Genomic DNA, 17,298 nt, shown 5'->3' with positions numbered 1-17,298 from the left:
TCCTGTGAAGGTGTGTGTGTGTGTGTGTGTGTGTGTGTGTGTGTGTGTGTGTGTGTGTGTGTGTGTGTGTGTGTGGTCAGTCTCCTCAGCCTTTATGTGTGTAAGTGTGTAAGTAGAAATGCCATCTTAGAGTGTGTGCTGTTTTCTCTTCTTTATGCAAATCTTCTTTCCAACACCAGTCTCCTGTGTTTGTGTGAGAGCAAGGCTGTGATAAATACGAGGGTACAAAGGGATAGAAGAGGTCTAAAAGGCTGTGAGCACAGAGGTTTCCCCTTTCTTCTCTAGGGCTGAGGCTCCTGCTATCTTTCTCATAATCTGATGTCACTTCCCACTCCCCACACTCCAGACAAGGACTAGGGGACCAGACTGAGCTGGAGCCTCACAGGACTCTCCATCTGGAGGTCACTCTACTGGGCTGCCAGGAAGGGCTCAATTACATCCTTCTCTGAGCTTGGGGGAAAAGCCTTTCCCCACCTAAGTCTTAGTCCCCAGATCCAGGAGCCAGCAGAATGGGCCTTTGAGCTGATAGTCCTACAAGCCAGGAACCCACCTGAGGGAGCAAGGCCGCAGATCTCAGGAGATCCCTTCACGTCTGTCTCCAGACCATCTCCTCCTGAGGTGGATCCTGGTGGCTGCGTCAGCAGGCTAGTGTGGGTATAAGTCGGGTGCAGCCTCTGGGACATTCTCTGTCTCTCAGAGGACTGGATCTGAGAACCCTGCAGCAGTCCTCTCCGTTCAAAAGAAAACTCCTCACACTAGGATCCCCTGGGTCCAACTGAGAAGGTGTTGGGAGCCCACCCCTCAAAAAACTCCAAGGGCTAGTTTAGGCAGATGTGTATCCAGACCTGCACTAGTGGATGATTGAGGGGCCCTGGGGAGCAAGGGGCTTCTGGGAGGAGGAGGGGGCCAGAGCCTTTTCGCAACCAACCAGGCTCTTCCTCTTTTAGCCTTGACCGTGACTAGGTCTTTCTGACCTTGACATCACAGGGAGCACAGGGAAGGGGGGAGGGTGGAAAAGGCCTTGATCTTCCGGTGGCCACAGAAGGGGAGGGCTGCTCGCCCCCTTGACGCGCCATCGCCCCTTCCCGCCAGACCCCGCCGCCTCTGTTTACACACGGAGGAGGTGTCGTCTCCAGTCTAGACAGGGGCGCTAATAACGCCCATAAAAGGCTGCCTCTCCAGAGATGCTCTGCAACTCGGCTCCCGCGCGCCTACCGCTGGCCGCTCCCTCCGCCTCCTCTGCCCCGCCCTCCTCCGATACCACGGCTAGGCCTGCCGCGGCCTTGGGGATGGGGTCCCCAGAGGATTTCTAGGGGCTGAGAACCCCCGCCCCGCACTCTTCTCAACCTCTTCTGTCTCCAAAGGTATGTGGACGCCGGCTCCCCTAGCCCAGCCAGCCTCGAGGTTAGCAGCACACCCTCTCACCCCCACCAGCCTCGTGGGCCTGTTGCCCCCACCCCGGTCCGCCCGCGTCCCCAGCCTTGCACTGGGGGCTTGGATTTGAGGAGCAGTGGGTAACTGGGCAGAGCGGACCCCAAGCAGATCTCGGCTCCTCCCCAGAGCTAGGTCTGCCCAGAGGCAGTGGTCACAGCGAGTTACCGGCTGGCTGTAGGGCAGAGGGCATTCGGGGGATGGTTCTCACCCCATACTGAGCTTCGAGGTCCGCGGAGACCAGGCCCTGGACTTTCGGATACGTTGTAGGTGACTGTGGGTGTGGCGTTTGATGGGAGTTGTTTTTTTTTTTAACTTGGTCCCTACACCTTTCCTGACACTCAGTAATTCACTAGGCGGAGGAGATCCTCTGCTGGCAGAGGGGGAAAATGTCAGAGCCGCAAAACTATTTAACTATTAGAGCGCCGAGAGGACCGAGAAATGGGGGAAGATGGCCCATTTAGGGATGCTCAGGTGAGCGGTGGAGAGATGGTGTCCCAGTTGATCCCACCTGGGACCCCTCCTACGGCTTCCCCATTTCCTGAGTGGTAATCAGCCTGTGGTTTTGTGGTGGGAGGGAGCTCAGAGGAGCTGAAGAAGGACTGGAGGAGGTAAGGACGCTGTTAACTCCAGGCCACTTGTGTGAGCCCGAAAGCCTGCCTGAGCCCCCTCACCCAAGATTCCTCTAACCACCCGCCTCCAGGCTGCAGATCCCTAGAAAGCAGCATCTGGGAAGGGGGTCTCCCAAGCTTTTCCTTAAGTTCCGGGCACCGGAGGAGAGGGCTGCGAGCCAGGTGGGCTCCAACTGACCCCCGGAGGAGCTAGTGAAGGGTAGAAATAGGAAACAGTGTCCTACTGTCACCTTTTAGCCCTGTCGGAACTGGACAAAGATTCTGTCCCAAGCTTGAGCTGCCCCAAAGGAGGGGAAATAGAGAGAGGGCTGAAGGGTTGGAGTGGGGTGGAGTGGGGTGGGGGCAGAACTTCCTCCTCCGCCGCTGCTTTCCATCTCCCCTCTCCCCAACAGCCCAGCTCTCACTCATATCCCTACAAGGCCCAGGTCCAGCCAGAGCCTCATTTGCATATGCGGCAGAACCGCTTTCTGCAAACTAGGCAGTGACCTTGAACTGAGCCGCCGTGGCCTCTAGGATAACGTGGAGAAGGCAGCACCGCTAGGAATAATTCTATCCGCGGTTTGGCGCGGGAGCCCAAACACGGCCGTTCACAGCCTCTCCGCGGTGGCCTAAGCTTCCCGCAGCTGCTTTGGCCCTGCCACCAGAGCCGGCGTAGATTTTATAATTAATTCCTTTCGTCCGGCTCAGCCCTGGAGGGGTTCGAGGGGTTGTGCAGAGGCGGCGAAGATGCGGGAGGGATAGAGGTACAGACAGAAGGCGCGGGCGAGGCCAGCTGGTGGATGCGCGCAAGCACGAGGGCGGCCGCGGGTCTTCAAGGAAAGCCTTGGACCACATCTTGGCGTTCAGTCTTAACCCCCAAGTTAATGAGCGGGGTATGGTTGAGCCAGGCCAGCTGCAGCAGGAACCCGTGGGCCAGGGGCCAGCAGGCAGGCCACCTCTTCTAACCTTGTGACTTGATGAATGTGCGGAGTGGGCGCTCAGATCGTTCGCGGGTCCAGAGCCTGGGTCTGGCCAATTATAGTCTTGCATGTGGGCTGCGAAATGCAGGCGGATTAAACCCGGCTAGATGCGGCTGCCCAGCGCCTTGGGCTTCGAGTCCTTTGCAGTCTCATCCAGTCCGTTACCTCCTGGTAAGCAGCTCTCGCCCAGGCTGGATATAGATTTGAAGCTTCGCACCCGAGTCTCCCGCCGGCCCCGGGGACCCAGGCGGCGGGCGGCGCTCTGGGGCCTGTTTGTGGTAGCCCGGTTAAGGCAGGGACACCGGAGCTGCGTGCGCGGCAGGGTGCCTCAAAGACTGACAGAACCACTGTGTTGCAAGGGACGGTTGGGCGCTGTGATTGCCTGGGTCCTGCCTGGGTTCCGAAAACTAGGTTCACAATGGGCCTCGAGGAGCAGGATTTGGGAATGAGAATTTTACTGATGGTTTTTGGCAGCTCTCAGCGAGAGGAATCAAAGTCGGCAGCACAGAAGGAAGAGGGTGCGTGTGCCTGTGCCCACAGTGTCCAAAGCCTGGGGAAAATGGCCTTTTTTGGTGGGGCTAAATCGTAGTGGGAGAAACTGAGTTTCTGGAAGAAAGAAGCCCTCACTCCATCCTCATTTCCCTGGCGTTGCATCTGCCGCCCTGTGGCCGCTGCTCTGTGTTCTCAGCGGCCTGGCTGGGAGGGCAGCGGAGCAGAGCTCTGAGCCTAAGATTTTTCCAGCTAGGGAGGGATGGGGAGAGGCTGCTACCTTCCTCCTGAGGTCCTCTTTCTAGGAGATTGGCGTAATCTAGGTGGGAAAAAGAATAGGGAGAAGCCTCCACCGCACAAGGACTAGTGATTACTAGGCAAAGCTCAGCTCGGCATCACTCACACCAACAATAGCGGCTGCGCGAGAGGCCTGGAGGCCTGGAGACCGCGCCGCCAACGCAGTGTTGTGATTGAAAACAGCAACAATATTAAAGTCACACCCTGTTTATCTTTACGACCAAAATAACCCCAAAATAAATTTTTTAAAATTATATTTTCAGTGGCGCTCGTTAATGCATCTTGAAAAGGGGGCATAAGTACGTTGTTGGAGATGCTGTGACGTGGAATTTGCAGCTAAGGGATGCTCTTCTCTGCAGCCACGCAGCTCCTTAATCAATTAGGCACAAAAAGGCCAAACCAGGCGGTCCCCTGCTAGATCCTCCGCGCCCTGGCTCTTGCGGTTCTGATTGGAGATTACTGCACGGGGCTGGCATCCCACCGCTTGACCTCGGTTCTGGCAAGTGGGCCCAGCGGGCGTGGGGAGGGCTCCTGGGGGCGGGAGAGACCTGGCTAGGCGGCCCAGCAGGCCTGGGCGGGGATGGGGAAGCGGGGCGAGGGGCGGGCGCCAAGCCGCTAGCTGTGAGCTACGCCGGGCTGGGCGACGCCCGCGCGGACACATTCTGTCCGAGGGAGCAGCTCCGGTTTGGGATGTGAAATCGCCCGGGGAGCTGTGGAATTCGAAGAATCTGCGTTTCTCTGCCGCGTCCTGCAGAGGAGAGAGAAAAAGGGGGAGATGAGAATCTTCTGCTTCGGTCTGCTTTGGTAGCTCCCGCTCATTCTCAGATATTTGACCTGCATGGGTTTCTTTCTTCTGTATTCTCTCGGACACTCTCGGTCTCTAATTTTCTATAAACCTGGCGTTTTCTAGTATTTAGACATTTGCTGAATTGTTTATCTCACCTTGTATTACTTAAAGCCGTGAATTGGGTAGGAGCCTGAAATCATCATACAGAAATCCGAGTATTTTGTCTACAAGACTTCAATAGACTACACCTCGTTTTGAAGGCTTTTTTGTTTGTTTGATTTTCATTTTAATCTGCTTGCCTGTGTTCTGTGGATTTAGTTGAGATTGGATTGTGGTTTCCAGATGTCGATTTATCTTGCCAATGGCTAGCGTTGGGTTTGCAGGCTTCTCCGGAAGGAGCTGCTACGGTTAGCATCATAAATATAATTTTAAACCTCCAACAAGGTAATTCTCCATAGTTCTTTCCCTCACTCCCAGCACACCTACTGGCCTCTGTGCTATTAACTGATGGTCCCAGCAGCAGGCTGGGTTGGTTCCAGGGTGTGGGTGTCTCCTCCACAGTGAGAACCAGGAGCCTCTCAGGTCAGCCAAACCCTGCTAGGGGCCCAGAGCCCCTTGCTACAAAGGCTTCGGGAGACACCCCCTACACCCGCCGGAAGCCCTCCTGGCCCTGCAAAGTCACAGGGAACATCAGTTCGAGCCCCCAGAGTTTCAAGAGCAGGCCGGCAGGTCCACATCCAGCAGCTTCTTCTGTCTCCCATCTGCATCCCTCCTGTAACCATGGGTGGAAGTGTGAGGCTAGAGTGGCTCCCAGTTCCCCGAGGAAAGACCAGCATTAAAGATTCCCCGAGGCCTTCCTGGAGGATTATGCCCCAATTGTCCCCTCCAGATTCCTGAGGAGAAAGAGAGGAAGAGGAATGCAGCGGTAGCAGGGCTGGGAGAGATACGGCAGGGAAACCTGTCCTCACCCCCACTTTGCCTCTACTGTAAATAAACCCCGAGCCAAAGGGCTCATCCGTCTCCTTAAACAGCCAGTAAACTTTATATGACACAATATCTAATAGTAATTTATTGGGGAGATATTGTAAATTCCAACGGTTTTAGTTAATAAAGGAGCTAATTAAAGAGGGACGGGCTGTGCTCGGACAGCTGTTGGCAAGAAGATAATACATCTGGGGGGGGGCGGTGTGCAGGGTGCAGAAGTGTGTATGTGCGGGTATTTTTGGCGTAGCTTTTTCCTCTTGCCCCGCGTCGGACGATTGCCTCACTCTTTGCATTAGGTTTTATATGATATTTTTAAAAACCAAAATCCAGCGAATAAATCTGCCCCCGCGTGTCGTACCCCCCACCCCCAGATTGGGGAAGGGGAAAGTTGGAGTTGGTGCGGGGTGGGGGGGATTCACTGTCCCCACCCATCCCCCTGGCGGCGGCGCCCACGTGAGCTGGACGGCCAATGGGTGGCCGGTGCAGGTTTAACTATGTTTAATGTCAGATAGCAATAAAGTAGAAGCTGCCGGTCGGGCCCCGCGGAAATGGGCGAGCATAATCTCCTGAATCCCGGGTTTGTGGGGCCGCTGGTGAACATCCACACGGGAGACACCTTCTACTTCCCCAACTTCCGCGCGTCTGGCGCGCAGCTGCCTGGGCTGCCTTCGCTGTCCTACCCGCGCCGCGACAACGTGTGCTCGCTGCCCTGGCCGTCGGCGGAGCCCTGCAATGGCTACCCGCAACCCTATCTCGGCAGCCCAGTATCTCTCAACCCGCCCTTTGGCCGCACGTGCGAGCTGGCGCGCGTGGAGGACAGCAAGGGTTACTATCGCGAGCCATGCGCCGAGGGCGGCGGGGGCCTGAAGCGTGAGGAGCGCGGACGAGACCCGGGCCCAGGAGTCGGGCCCGGGGCAGCCCTGCTGCCGCTGGAGCCGTCGGGGCCGCCGGCGCTCGGTTTCAAGTACGACTACGCGGCAGGCGGCGGCGGTGGCGACGGTGGCGCGGGACCCCCGCACGACCCGCCCTCGTGCCAGTCTCTGGAATCCGACTCCAGTTCGTCCCTGCTCAACGAGGGCAACAAGGGCGCCGGTGCGGGAGACCCCGGCAGCTTGGTATCGCCTTTAAACCCAGGTGGCGGGCTCTCGGCTAGCGGTAAGGACCCCTGCCCACTCGTGGGGCTATTTAGGACGGGACATCTACCAGGGCAGGCAGTGTAGGACTAGGCGAGGGCCGCCTGGGGTGACAGAATGTGTTGTGAGGAAGCTCTTCTTTTAAAAAGGAGTGCGGGTGGGGTGGGGTGGGGTGGGGGCCTATAAACATGTAAATATCCCTATAAAAGAACTGGAGAGATTCCCTTTTTCCTCAGCCTGCTGCTGGAGGGGCAAGCAGCTCCGGAACAGGGGGATTCTGACAGAGACTGCCCAGGCCTGGGGGGTGCGGGGATGGGGACCAAGGGCTTGGTCCTTGCTCTGCCATGGCCTCTCTACGCCTTTCCTCAGGCCCCCTATTACCTAGAGTCTTTCTCATAAGAAATGCCAGTGGACACGACTTACTCTAGTTCCTTGCTCATGTCTGTTATAACTGATCAGGGACCCCATCCTGGAGCAATGAAAGGAAGGGGCCAGGATACCGGGGAGAAGAGGAGGTTCGGGGAGAAGTGAGGAGATTGGTACACAGAAGGGTCAGGGATGCTGCTGTGGGTGGTAGGGCTGAGGAGGCAAGGAGAGTGACAGGGGGAAAGGGAATGGTGAAGGTCCGGGCACTGGCGGGAATGGGGTCTGCATAAAGGAGTGGAGCAGGGAGAGGAAGGGCCTGGGATGAGAGGGGCCAGCTGCAAGGAGTTAGGCCAAGGCTGAGAGGGGCTAGGGAAGGATCGAGGGCACTGGGCTTGTCACCTCTTGGTCCTTTGGCCAACCCTGCCGGTTCGTCTCCACCCAGGCGCGCCCTGGTACCCGATCCACAGCCGCTCACGGAAGAAGCGCAAGCCCTATTCGAAGTTGCAGCTGGCGGAGCTGGAGGGCGAGTTTCTGGTGAACGAGTTCATCACACGGCAGCGCCGGAGGGAACTCTCAGACCGTTTGAATCTTAGTGACCAGCAGGTCAAGATCTGGTTTCAGAACAGGAGAATGAAAAAGAAAAGACTTTTGTTGAGGGAGCAAGCTCTCTCCTTCTTTTAGGGGGCAAGAAACGGGCGCCAGCCCCAGACTGAGCCTGTCTCTGGCAGAGAGCAAGAGGGGGCGCTGCCTGGGACACAGTCCCCGCTTAGAACGCCAGGCATCTCTGGCAGGCCCTCCCTGGACATCCTCTTGTCTATTTTGTTTGTGGTTCCCTCCCACACACCCCCAGCAAGCCCTGCCAGGTTCCAGAGAGAAGGGAAGAACCCAGCCAGGGAGAGAGGAAACCCACAGCTGCAGGCAGTGGGTAGGGGCAGGGAAGGCTGAAGGGCTGGGAGGGGCTGGTTTGAGGCAGACCCTGGGCCTCTGGCTGAGGTTCCGGAGGTGAAGTGACCCAGGCACCCCCTCCCACCACTTTCCTTCTGTGGTCTTAAGTCTGTTTGCCTTCAGGAATAGTTGTGGGTGGGGGCAGTGGAACCAAGACTCCCCAAACTCGCAGTTGTTGGGGTTAGGAGAGTCTAAGAGGATGGAATGAGAGTGAAGGCCTGGCCAGAGGGATTGGAGGTGGTCAGGGTAGTTCGGGGAGGGCAGGAGGAAGTGGGGAAACCTAGAAGGAAGTGTGGTTTGGGAGAACAGAATGATCAGCAATGTCCAGAGTCCGTTGGGGTCTGGGTCCTCCAAGCCTGGACCAGAGCAGGCGGAGGCACAGGCGTTTCGCAGCCCCAGCTGCAGACAAGATGATCATCAGCCTTATGTTCCCCCTAGGGCAGGCTGCCGGAAAGGTCTCCTGGTCCACAGCCCTCTTCCAAGCTCCCTGTCAGCCCATTCGCTCACAGGTGTGCTGCCATCCACTCTTCCTGCTGCCTACGCGGCTGCGGACCGGAAGCCGCGAGAGAGCGGGGGAATTGAGAGCTGAGCAGACGCAGCCTCAGGTTCAGTAGCCCTCCGGGGAGCTCCACCTGGCCCTGCGGAAGCCCAGGAGGCTGTGAAAGGGACTGTAAAGCGCGGCATTGATTGGCCCGGAGAGTTTCTGGCAGCCTCGGCTGCCGCCGCTGATTCTCCCTTCCCCGCTGGCGTTCACGGTCACGGCCGGCCGGAGGCTGGACCAGCATAATTTACGAGTCGGGAAGAGAATCCGCCCCTAAAGGGGCTACTGGCCGAGAAGGCCCCCGCTCAGCCCGGGTTTCCCAGGCTGTTGACAATGAAGGAGGGGGGCACTGTAGCTCCCCACCCAACTCCTTTCTCTCTTTTACCTACCCCCACTCCACCCACCCCCCAACACTGCCCTTTGTCTCAGGATCCTCTGCCTCCGCCCCCCTGCCAGCCTGTCACTGAGCACAAGGACCAGAGCAGAGGGAGGGGCACATCCCAGGACCTGTTGGAGGCCAGAGCATGGTTTCTCCAGTCTTTTTATTCATTGCCCCCCTTAAGGCCCCAGCCCAGTAGACTTTAGGCTGGCTTAGAGCAGAGAAGCTTCGTGAAAGAGCCTGCCGGCCTGCCTTCCTGCACTCTGGGTTTTTATCCCTCTTGGTGAGAGCCCCTCAACCTCCCTTCTGCTGACCCACCCTTGCCAGGAGCAAGAGAGCTACAAGCAGGGGACTGATGGGAGGGAAGCCCAGCCTGAAGAGTGTAAAATTGGCCCACTAGCTTGGAGTTCTTCCCATCTGGGAGAGTCTCCCCTAACATATCCTGTAAAGGCAATCCAGAGCCTCCCCACCACCACCACCCCACTCTCCTACCAGCACACAGCTTCAAGTCCTTGTGCAGGGTTGCACAGTGGCACCAGCAAATGCATAAGCATGGCTGGGCCCATTCTGCTCTCCTGACTGAACTTGCAAGCAGGCAGCCTCATATCCCCAGATCCAGCCCTCCAGAGTGGCTGTACAATCACATGCCCGCCCCCCACTGGGCACCTGACACACTTCCCCACCCACACAAATTTGTTTTACCTATGCACAAGTTTGCAGAAATCACCATCTTTCCAGTCTGAGCACTCCCCGCTGGTCCTGGGAATAAGGCACTCTCCCTTTTGCCTGGTCACCCATGAATCCCTTCATGCAGCCCCTCCTGTGACCTCATGGACTCTGGGATGCTGGATTCAAGCTCCACCACTCCAGCCTGACTCTTGCAGCCTCATAGAGAAGAGAGATCAGAACACTCCAAAAGGGGTGGGGGGACAAAGATATGCAATATTGTTTTCCCGTCGCTTTAAACTTGACTTCTGTGAGCTTCTCTGTCAGTCTGTGTCCTGTTCTGTGTGTCTGTTGCTAGTACCTAGTGTAGTCCCTGTGGGTAGATGCCCTCCCCTTCCTCCCTCCCCACCTCTCTGTAGTGTGCCCTCCTATTCAAATGTCTGTCTTTAGCACGTTTTCCCTTTATATAGTCCTTGTACAGAGTTGCTTCATCATATTAATATTAATAATAATAATTAAAACATGACTTATGATGATGTGATTTTTTTCTGAGAAGAAAATTTTGACTGGATCCCCACACATGGTCTCTGCCCCGGAAGAATGGGATCCCCAGCCTCCTAGCCATTCTCCAGTTCAGGTGAATAACAAAAATAAAAAATGTGTAATAATAAAGGAAGAGCTGTTGCAGAAGCAACAAAAATATATGAGCAACCAAGATCTGTTGATGAGTGCCATCTCCACTCCTAAGCAATTACTAGCAGAAAGAAAATTGGGGGACAGTAGACTAAGGGCAAGGAAAGGGATATCTGAGCAATTGTGGGGTCATAAACATAACATAAACAACACAGTGGAGGCTGAAGCTACCTTCAGGGCCAGAAAAAGGAAATTTGAGCTGTAGGATCTCCAAGAAGTGAAACCAGGGTAGGGACTGAGCAGGTTGGAGAGGGGATGAGAGTGCCCTGGGATATCAGGCAGGGGTTGGTGCATCCCCACTTCAACCCCATGACTTGCCTGAGAGCACATTTTATATACTGCAAGATGACTGGGCAGGTGAAGTAGGCTTCATTTCTCTCAGCCTGCAACCCCCTGTGGGCCATGCCAGAGAGAGGCCTGGGTACAGGCCAGAGTCTGGGTTCCAGCTGAGCTGATGAGCCCTCTGCACCTCCAGATCATCCCTTCCTTCTGGGTGGGACACCCTCCCTCTGCTTCTACCCTTCTGGCCCCTGAGTTTCCCTTTCTCACAGCCTGGCTCCAATCTTGGAGGCTCCTCCAAATTCCCCTCCACCCTCTTGGGCCTGCTCCGGAAAACCAGGGGCCCCCACTGAGCTCAGCTTCTGAGCCACGCCTCCTGCCCTGAAATCTTTCTCTCTCCTTTCCTTTCCTTACTCCTGCAACTAGAAAAACTTGCCATTTTAGACCAAGTCCTGTTCTCCTTTTGCCCCTAATCCCCAGTTGTCTGTCTGATGCAGCTGAGGGCTTCTGGCAGGAAGGAGATCCCAAGCTTTGAGGGGTACTCAAAGACTCCAGAGTGCAGGTGAGGCTGGGCACTGGACAGCTTCTGACAGTCACGAGCTGTGGGAGAGACTGCATGGCTGCACCTGGATCTCAATACGGGTGGTGACAGGGTGTCTGAATACTAGTGTATCCAAGCAAGAGACTACCCTCTTCTTAATGTGTCTATACACGAAGAGTTAATATTGAAGCCATTTCTGGCTAAAAAGGAAGGAGGGAATTTAAGGAGGTCAGGAGTTACTGGCCCTTAATTTATTCCCTTGATTTATCCCCAGACACTGAAGATCTTAGGGAGAAGGTACCTTGGTGGTGGTGTCTATGCAGGCCCTGAGACGCAGTAACTGGGGAAGCTGTCAGAGAAGGAAAGACACTATAGCCTCCTCCCAGTGACTGAAAAACAAATCCTTGGGTCTCCTGTCCAAAAAGGTCATGGTTGAAATTGCAACCCAAGTACTCGGCATGGCTGAGCTCTGGATCTGGGCAAGGATTGCACCTATTTTGTAACTATTTGGTTTAAGCCTTCAAACTACAATTTAATCCACTGATTTTTAAGACAAAGAACCCTGTGTCTCTAACGGTCTTGAGCAAGAAAAGGGGAGAATTATCGGCTAATCCCGGTAGAAAATAATACTGCTGTTGTGTATTTGTAAGTTTATCCCATCCAAACGAATTGTGTATTTGGCCCTAATCATCCACCTTGTTCTACTTCACCCTGACGTGCACAGATGCAGCTAGGGTATTTAAAGCCACTATTGAGCGGGCGGGAGGTGGGCCCGGCAGCCCGGGTTCTATGGATGCTAATGCAGCCGGAAACCAGGCGCGATCGATGGCTCAGACCCAGAGCAGAGCAAGGGACCGCCCGCCCCATCTTCGAACAAAGCAAACCCCCGGGACCCAGGGTTCCCGACAGGCCAGAGCCCCCGCCCTCCTCCCTGCCATTACCAGGAAAGCAGGAGCTGTTTTTAGGCCCCAGGCCCGCGCAGGAAACGCACCCTGGAGCCCTCAACCCTCTATGCGCAGGGGGTACACCAAAGCGCCGAAGGTTTCGGTGCATTCGGCCCAAGGCCGGCTATCGGTCCCGGATCCCGAGCGGCCTCCCCTCTGTGTCTGCCGCCATCCAGACGGAGTTGCAGGTTTTCGCGCCCGCCGCCCCTGGACGCCCCGCACCGCTGCAGCCCGGCGCCGCGCTCGCGATCGCCGCTTCAGGGGAGGCCGAGAGACAAAGGCGTGTCGGCCGCCGGGGAGAACGCGCGCCGGACGGGCCGCTCGTTCCCCAGGCCTGGCCGGGAGCCCCCGGTGCCCTGGCCGCGGGGAGAGGGCTCTGCGGCCTCAGGCCAACTTCCCGCTTAGCGCCAGGGTCCCGCCCGGGGAGGAGAGGCGGCGCGCCTCACAGCCGGCCGACCCGCGTGGCTCCCCGCCCAACCGCGCTGCCCGCTCCGGCGCCGCCCGGGGGCCGCCGGGCCCCGTGAAGGACGGGATGACCCCTGCTGGCCGGAGCGGTGGAGGCTGCGGAGACCGGACGCGCCCTGTCTCTGGGCCCTGAGCACCCGGGGCCTGGGGACGCCCTGTGAGTTGGTGGGGCCTTCGAAGAGTCTGAGGCGCTGGCGCGCTGCGGGTGCCAGGCTTTTCTCCCAAGTGCCCTTCCTCTGCTGGGCACACGGTGTCCACAGCGGCGTCCGCCCTCCCGCCGGGCTGCACATCGGCCGCGGCTCTGCTCGCGGAGGCTCCTGAAGCCTGTGCAGCCCGAAGGAGGCTGGCCCAGGAGCCCACGAACAGGCTTGAACGAGACCAAACGTAGCCGGTCCTTTAGCCAGTGGGACCTAGCCGTTGCCTGTGGGTGATTTCCCCTCTGTGAGCCAGAGCCAGTTTCTGGGGACCCTGGAGCCTTCACTTTGTCAGTCCCTGACCCGGAGTGGAGAACTTCTTGAAGAACAGCTCTGTGTGGAAGGAATTCACTGGCAGTTCTAGCCAGGAAAGCTTCCTGTGAAAGGTGCAGAGCCCACATGCGGAGCATGGAAAAATGTTCTAGAAAATGCACACTTGGCCATACTGTCAATATAACCAATATATTGAGACCGTCTAAAATGTACAGATGGTTACATTACATATACATTCTGGTCATGAAAATATATTTCTCTAGAAAATATACATACAGAGGCACTTTTATCTGTTGTATATGGGAAAGCAACCTACTTGGAAAAGATTACAAACATATAGCATGTATATCTATCACATGTAAAAATTCATTTATGTATATAAACAGTGTACTTGCATATATCCTTCAGAGGGAATGTACAGTCCTTCATCATTTAGCTACATGGGGTGTATACAATCCACAGGGCACATAAAACCCGAGCACGGAAAATGCATCCAGATATTATATACCCACGTAAAAATTGCATGAAAAATAATCTTATTAAATATATATATATATACATATACACAAAGTGCATATCTACCCAGTTTATAAAAATATATTCTTTAAATTAGGTTTTCATACATGGTGTGTGCGTGTACCAAATACACTGAAGCACATGAGTTCACATATTATTGTATTTATAATACACATTTCTCTGGTGATCTTAAAACAGTAGCAGGAGGAAGCTCAGGCAATGGCAAAATGGCAATCTCCACCGGATGAAATTTCTTTTCTGTCCTTCTGTAATTTTGTGTATTATTTTTATCTTTTAAGACCCTTTCTCTGTTTACATGGATTATTTATACAAGGGGTCTCCTAACTGTTTCTCTTTTGCACCTCTTGTCTGAAGTCAGGGTCTATATTTAGAGTGCTAAGTCCTGTTTGCAGCAGGGTCTGACTGAATAATCACGCATGTATGGAGTTAGCATTATATGACTGAGTTACCCCCTGTGTCTCAGGACATGTTCTACTAGATTTAATACAAATACATTATAAAGTTACTCTGGGCTGCCAGCTGGTAAGGGGGAAGAGGGAAGTGCAGTAGCCTGGTAGGGTGTGTAACATTCAGGTTCAGGTAGCAGGCCAGTTCTGGGCATGTGCTGAGCACTCAATGGCTCCAAAAAGCCGAAGTTTGTTTAATTTTTTAAAATCTGTTTTTATAGCTCAAGCCTAGGATGCAGTATGAAGCAAAGGTTAGACCATGTCTTCTATGCTCCTCTCAAATCCTAAAACAGCCCCACTCCCTCCCAGCCAACCAGGGATAGGGTTCTGGCCTACCCAGTTCTTCAGCTCCATTCCCATCCTTGACCCTGGCTGAGTCTACACAAGCAACAAGGAAAGGTTATTCCATAGCCCAACCTCTTCTCCACAAAACCCACTCCCAGTGCAGTGCAAGAGGCAATAATAACCTAAGGTATTTCCCCACACTGGGCTGACTGTTTTGGCCCCGGAAAAAAAAACAGTTCCACTTGGGTCTTTTTTAGCTACTAAAAATTCGGAACTACCTGACACATGCCTTGGAAAAATTCTTTGAGAGACAATGTACTCACGCCCAGCAGATATTGTTTATGGGTTTTGTGTAGACGCGGCCATATTTTACTGTCCAGAGGAATCAATTAATTACTGCCTCACCAGTCCCCTCGCTGGCCGCTGCTTGGCTGACCATGAGCGGCTGAGATAGATGTGCGTGGCCAGCTCGCTGGTCTTGTTAACAAGCCTCGTCATAAAGATGGGGATGATAAGGAGAGCAAAGAAGCCCTGGTGGCCGTGAAGGGGTGAAGGGGGGCTTTGAGGGCCCAGCCAGCAGTCTGTGGGGCAGTGGCTGACCCGAGCCCTACTGAGCCAGCGCTGGTGCTGCTCTGGCACCCACATGGATTTATACAGTGCTCTCCCCTTCTGGGGCGTTCATGCTGTGACTCTGATAATTCCTTTCCCTGAATTTTCCCTTTTATAAAATCAAGCCCTAAATTAAAAGAAAATAAAGTAAAAATAAACCTCTGTCCATGAATGCCTGTTTTGCCCTCTGCCACGTTTGTTCGAGGACCTGCCGCCTGCTCCTTTCCCTGCATTTCTCTGTGTGATTCCTTTTCATCTCCGTCTGGCGTTCTCTTCCCTCCTTTGGCGCTCTCTCTGGCTTCATGGGTGCTTTTTCTACCAGGTTGGTGCTGGCTCAGGCCCCAATGAGCTTGTAAAAAATAATAATACAAATAACCCCTGGTTATCCTGCGGCAGAATGAACACCCCCAGATAAGCCAGACCCCATGGAAAAAAACCAAAACCTTGTATATAATTGCTGATTTGGGTTGCAACACTTAATTCTGTTTATTCTCACGAATGTGCATACTTAACGGAGAGATATTGATATTAAAGGACAGGGGGGAATTAATTTTACTTTTATAGTCATCTATTAAGAACAGAAGATAATCTGAGTCTCCTTTAAAGGGACCAAAAAAGGGGAGGGAGAGAGAAAGAAAGGGAGGGGGAAGGGAGAAATATGACTGAAGGCTAACAAAGATCTTTGCCTGAAGAAACAATGTAACACTAGACAGAACTATAAAGTCTGGGAATGTAAGAACAGGACTCTCTCAACTTTCCCCATTTGGAATCCTGTCCCCTACAGTTCCTGCTGAAATCCTGACTACAACCAGTAGTATGCAAGGAAGAATTCATGCAATTATCTGGATAATTGTAGGGGGAGAGTGTGTGCATTTCCCTTTTATTGTCTGATCCTCCCTGGTGTCTGTGCAGAGGAGGTGGAGGGGGGCTGAATGGGGATATAGAGGAAAAGGAGGTGGTAGGTTCTCCTGCGATCACCCTATCCCTTATAAGATGGCTACTCTGAAACCAAGGAGGTCCTAGGAAGGAGCTTACCGATTCTGAAACATACCCAAGAAGGGACAAGAGATTCTGAAGGCCTCAGTGATCCAGTTTCATTTTGCAGGATATTTGTTTGGCTTTGTCTGAACAGACCTGCCTCATCTAGTATTGTAATTATCACAACTAAGTGAATAATAGATAATTATAGGGGTGTCAATAATATTATTTATTTTATAGCCCAACAATATATGATTAAAGTTAATGTCAGAGGCTCTGTTGGAGCCTAGGAGGCAGCAATAAGCAAGGTGAGAGGGAACTTGATAGTCTGTCTTGTGAATTTCCAGAAATCCCTAATTTTCTAAATTCCTTCCTTGATGTCTTAAGCTAAATCCTAGGATTTTAGGGGCTGAGAGCTCAGAGAAGGATGAACAACAATTTGGTACTTAACTCTCTCCCTTAGTCTCAGGAGTAAGAGTCTCTGCTGACCTCATGCCCCCACAATCAAGGGCTTTGCCTGCTCAATTCAAGACCACTAGGGTTACAGAGACTTAGCAGGTTAAGGCAAGTGAGAGGAAGACAGTGCCCTACCAAAACCAAGTTCACTGTCATCCCCAAGTGGGACTGGGCCCAGAGTGAAGCCCCCTTTGATCCCATATTGGCCTTCTTTCCTGGACTTTCTTCCCCAGGGACAAGTGGATGGGCGACAGAAGCCAGGCTGGGGAAGTGGGAATAAGAGAACTGAAAATATTTTTTCTTGTTTCCGGTTTTCAAAAGACTGGAAGGCTGTTGTGTGAGAGAGAAAGACTGCAATAGAAAGAGCCAGGGAAGACAGAATCAAGGGAAAACGTGAAGCCGACAGGCAAGAAGAAGAAGAAGCAGCAGCAGCGAAAGAAAAGGGCAGGAGGAGGAACAGCAGGAAAAAAAGGAAGGAAGGAGATAGAGGAAAAGGCAGAAAAAAAGGAAGCAAAAGAAGGGAAAAGGAAGGATATTTTTAAAAGGAAAGAATAGAGATTTGAAAGCGAAAGGGAGGAAGGAGGGAGGCAGAGGCCAGGGTCCACAGTGGTCGTCCCTGCCAGGCGGCCTGCAGCAGTCTGGGTGGGCGGGGGACGCCATGACAAAGTGAAGGTCAAGTTAGCGTCGTACCTTAAAAGGAAGACGTCGTCGGTCCTCCATTTCAGCCTTTCTTTCTGCCAGGACGATGCCCTAGCATTTCTGGTCTTGTAAACACCATACTCTTTGGGGCCTTAAATAAAAATAAAGACCGCCTTCCTTCCTTTATTGGGGGTGAGCTCAGCCGACTGGGGGAAGCAGCGGACAGGGAAGTCAACTAATGAAGACTCCGGGAAACTTTTCTCTCCTTTTCTCTCTCTGGCTCCGCTCCCGCCAGCTGGGCCCCCCTCCCTCCCTCCCTCTCTCTCTCCTCCCTCCCTCCTCTCCTCAAC

General features: G+C 53.9%; 1 protein-coding gene across 1 annotated transcript; it reads left to right on the top strand.

Moving 5' to 3' along the window:
• Nucleotides 1-6,081: 6,081 nt before the first annotated feature.
• HOXC12 (homeobox C12) lies at nt 6,082-10,130 on the top strand. Its single transcript, XM_017678601.3, has 2 exons — nt 6,082-6,734; nt 7,521-10,130. Exons 1-2 carry the CDS (start codon nt 6,128-6,130, stop codon nt 7,757-7,759), a joined length of 846 nt encoding a protein of 281 aa, XP_017534090.1. The 5' UTR covers nt 6,082-6,127; the 3' UTR covers nt 7,760-10,130.
• Nucleotides 10,131-17,298: the final 7,168 nt, after the last annotated feature.

Source organism: Manis javanica, chromosome 10, assembly GCF_040802235.1.
Source record: "Manis javanica isolate MJ-LG chromosome 10, MJ_LKY, whole genome shotgun sequence".
Lineage (NCBI taxonomy): Eukaryota > Metazoa > Chordata > Mammalia > Pholidota > Manidae > Manis > Manis javanica.
The sequence above is the reverse complement of the archived record's forward strand: the minus strand, read 5'-3'. Positions and strand labels throughout refer to the sequence as shown.

What these genes read in the sequence shown, in the direction of transcription:
- HOXC12 (XM_017678601.3), top strand. Translation starts at nt 6,128, where the DNA reads ATGGGCGAGCATAATCTCCTGAATCCCGGGTTTGTGGGGCCGCTGGTG. An exon ending in TGGCGGGCTCTCGGCTAGCG is followed by an intron (nt 6,735 to 7,520) that starts GTAAGGACCCCT and finishes GTCTCCACCCAG; the next exon opens with GCGCGCCCTGGTACCCGATC.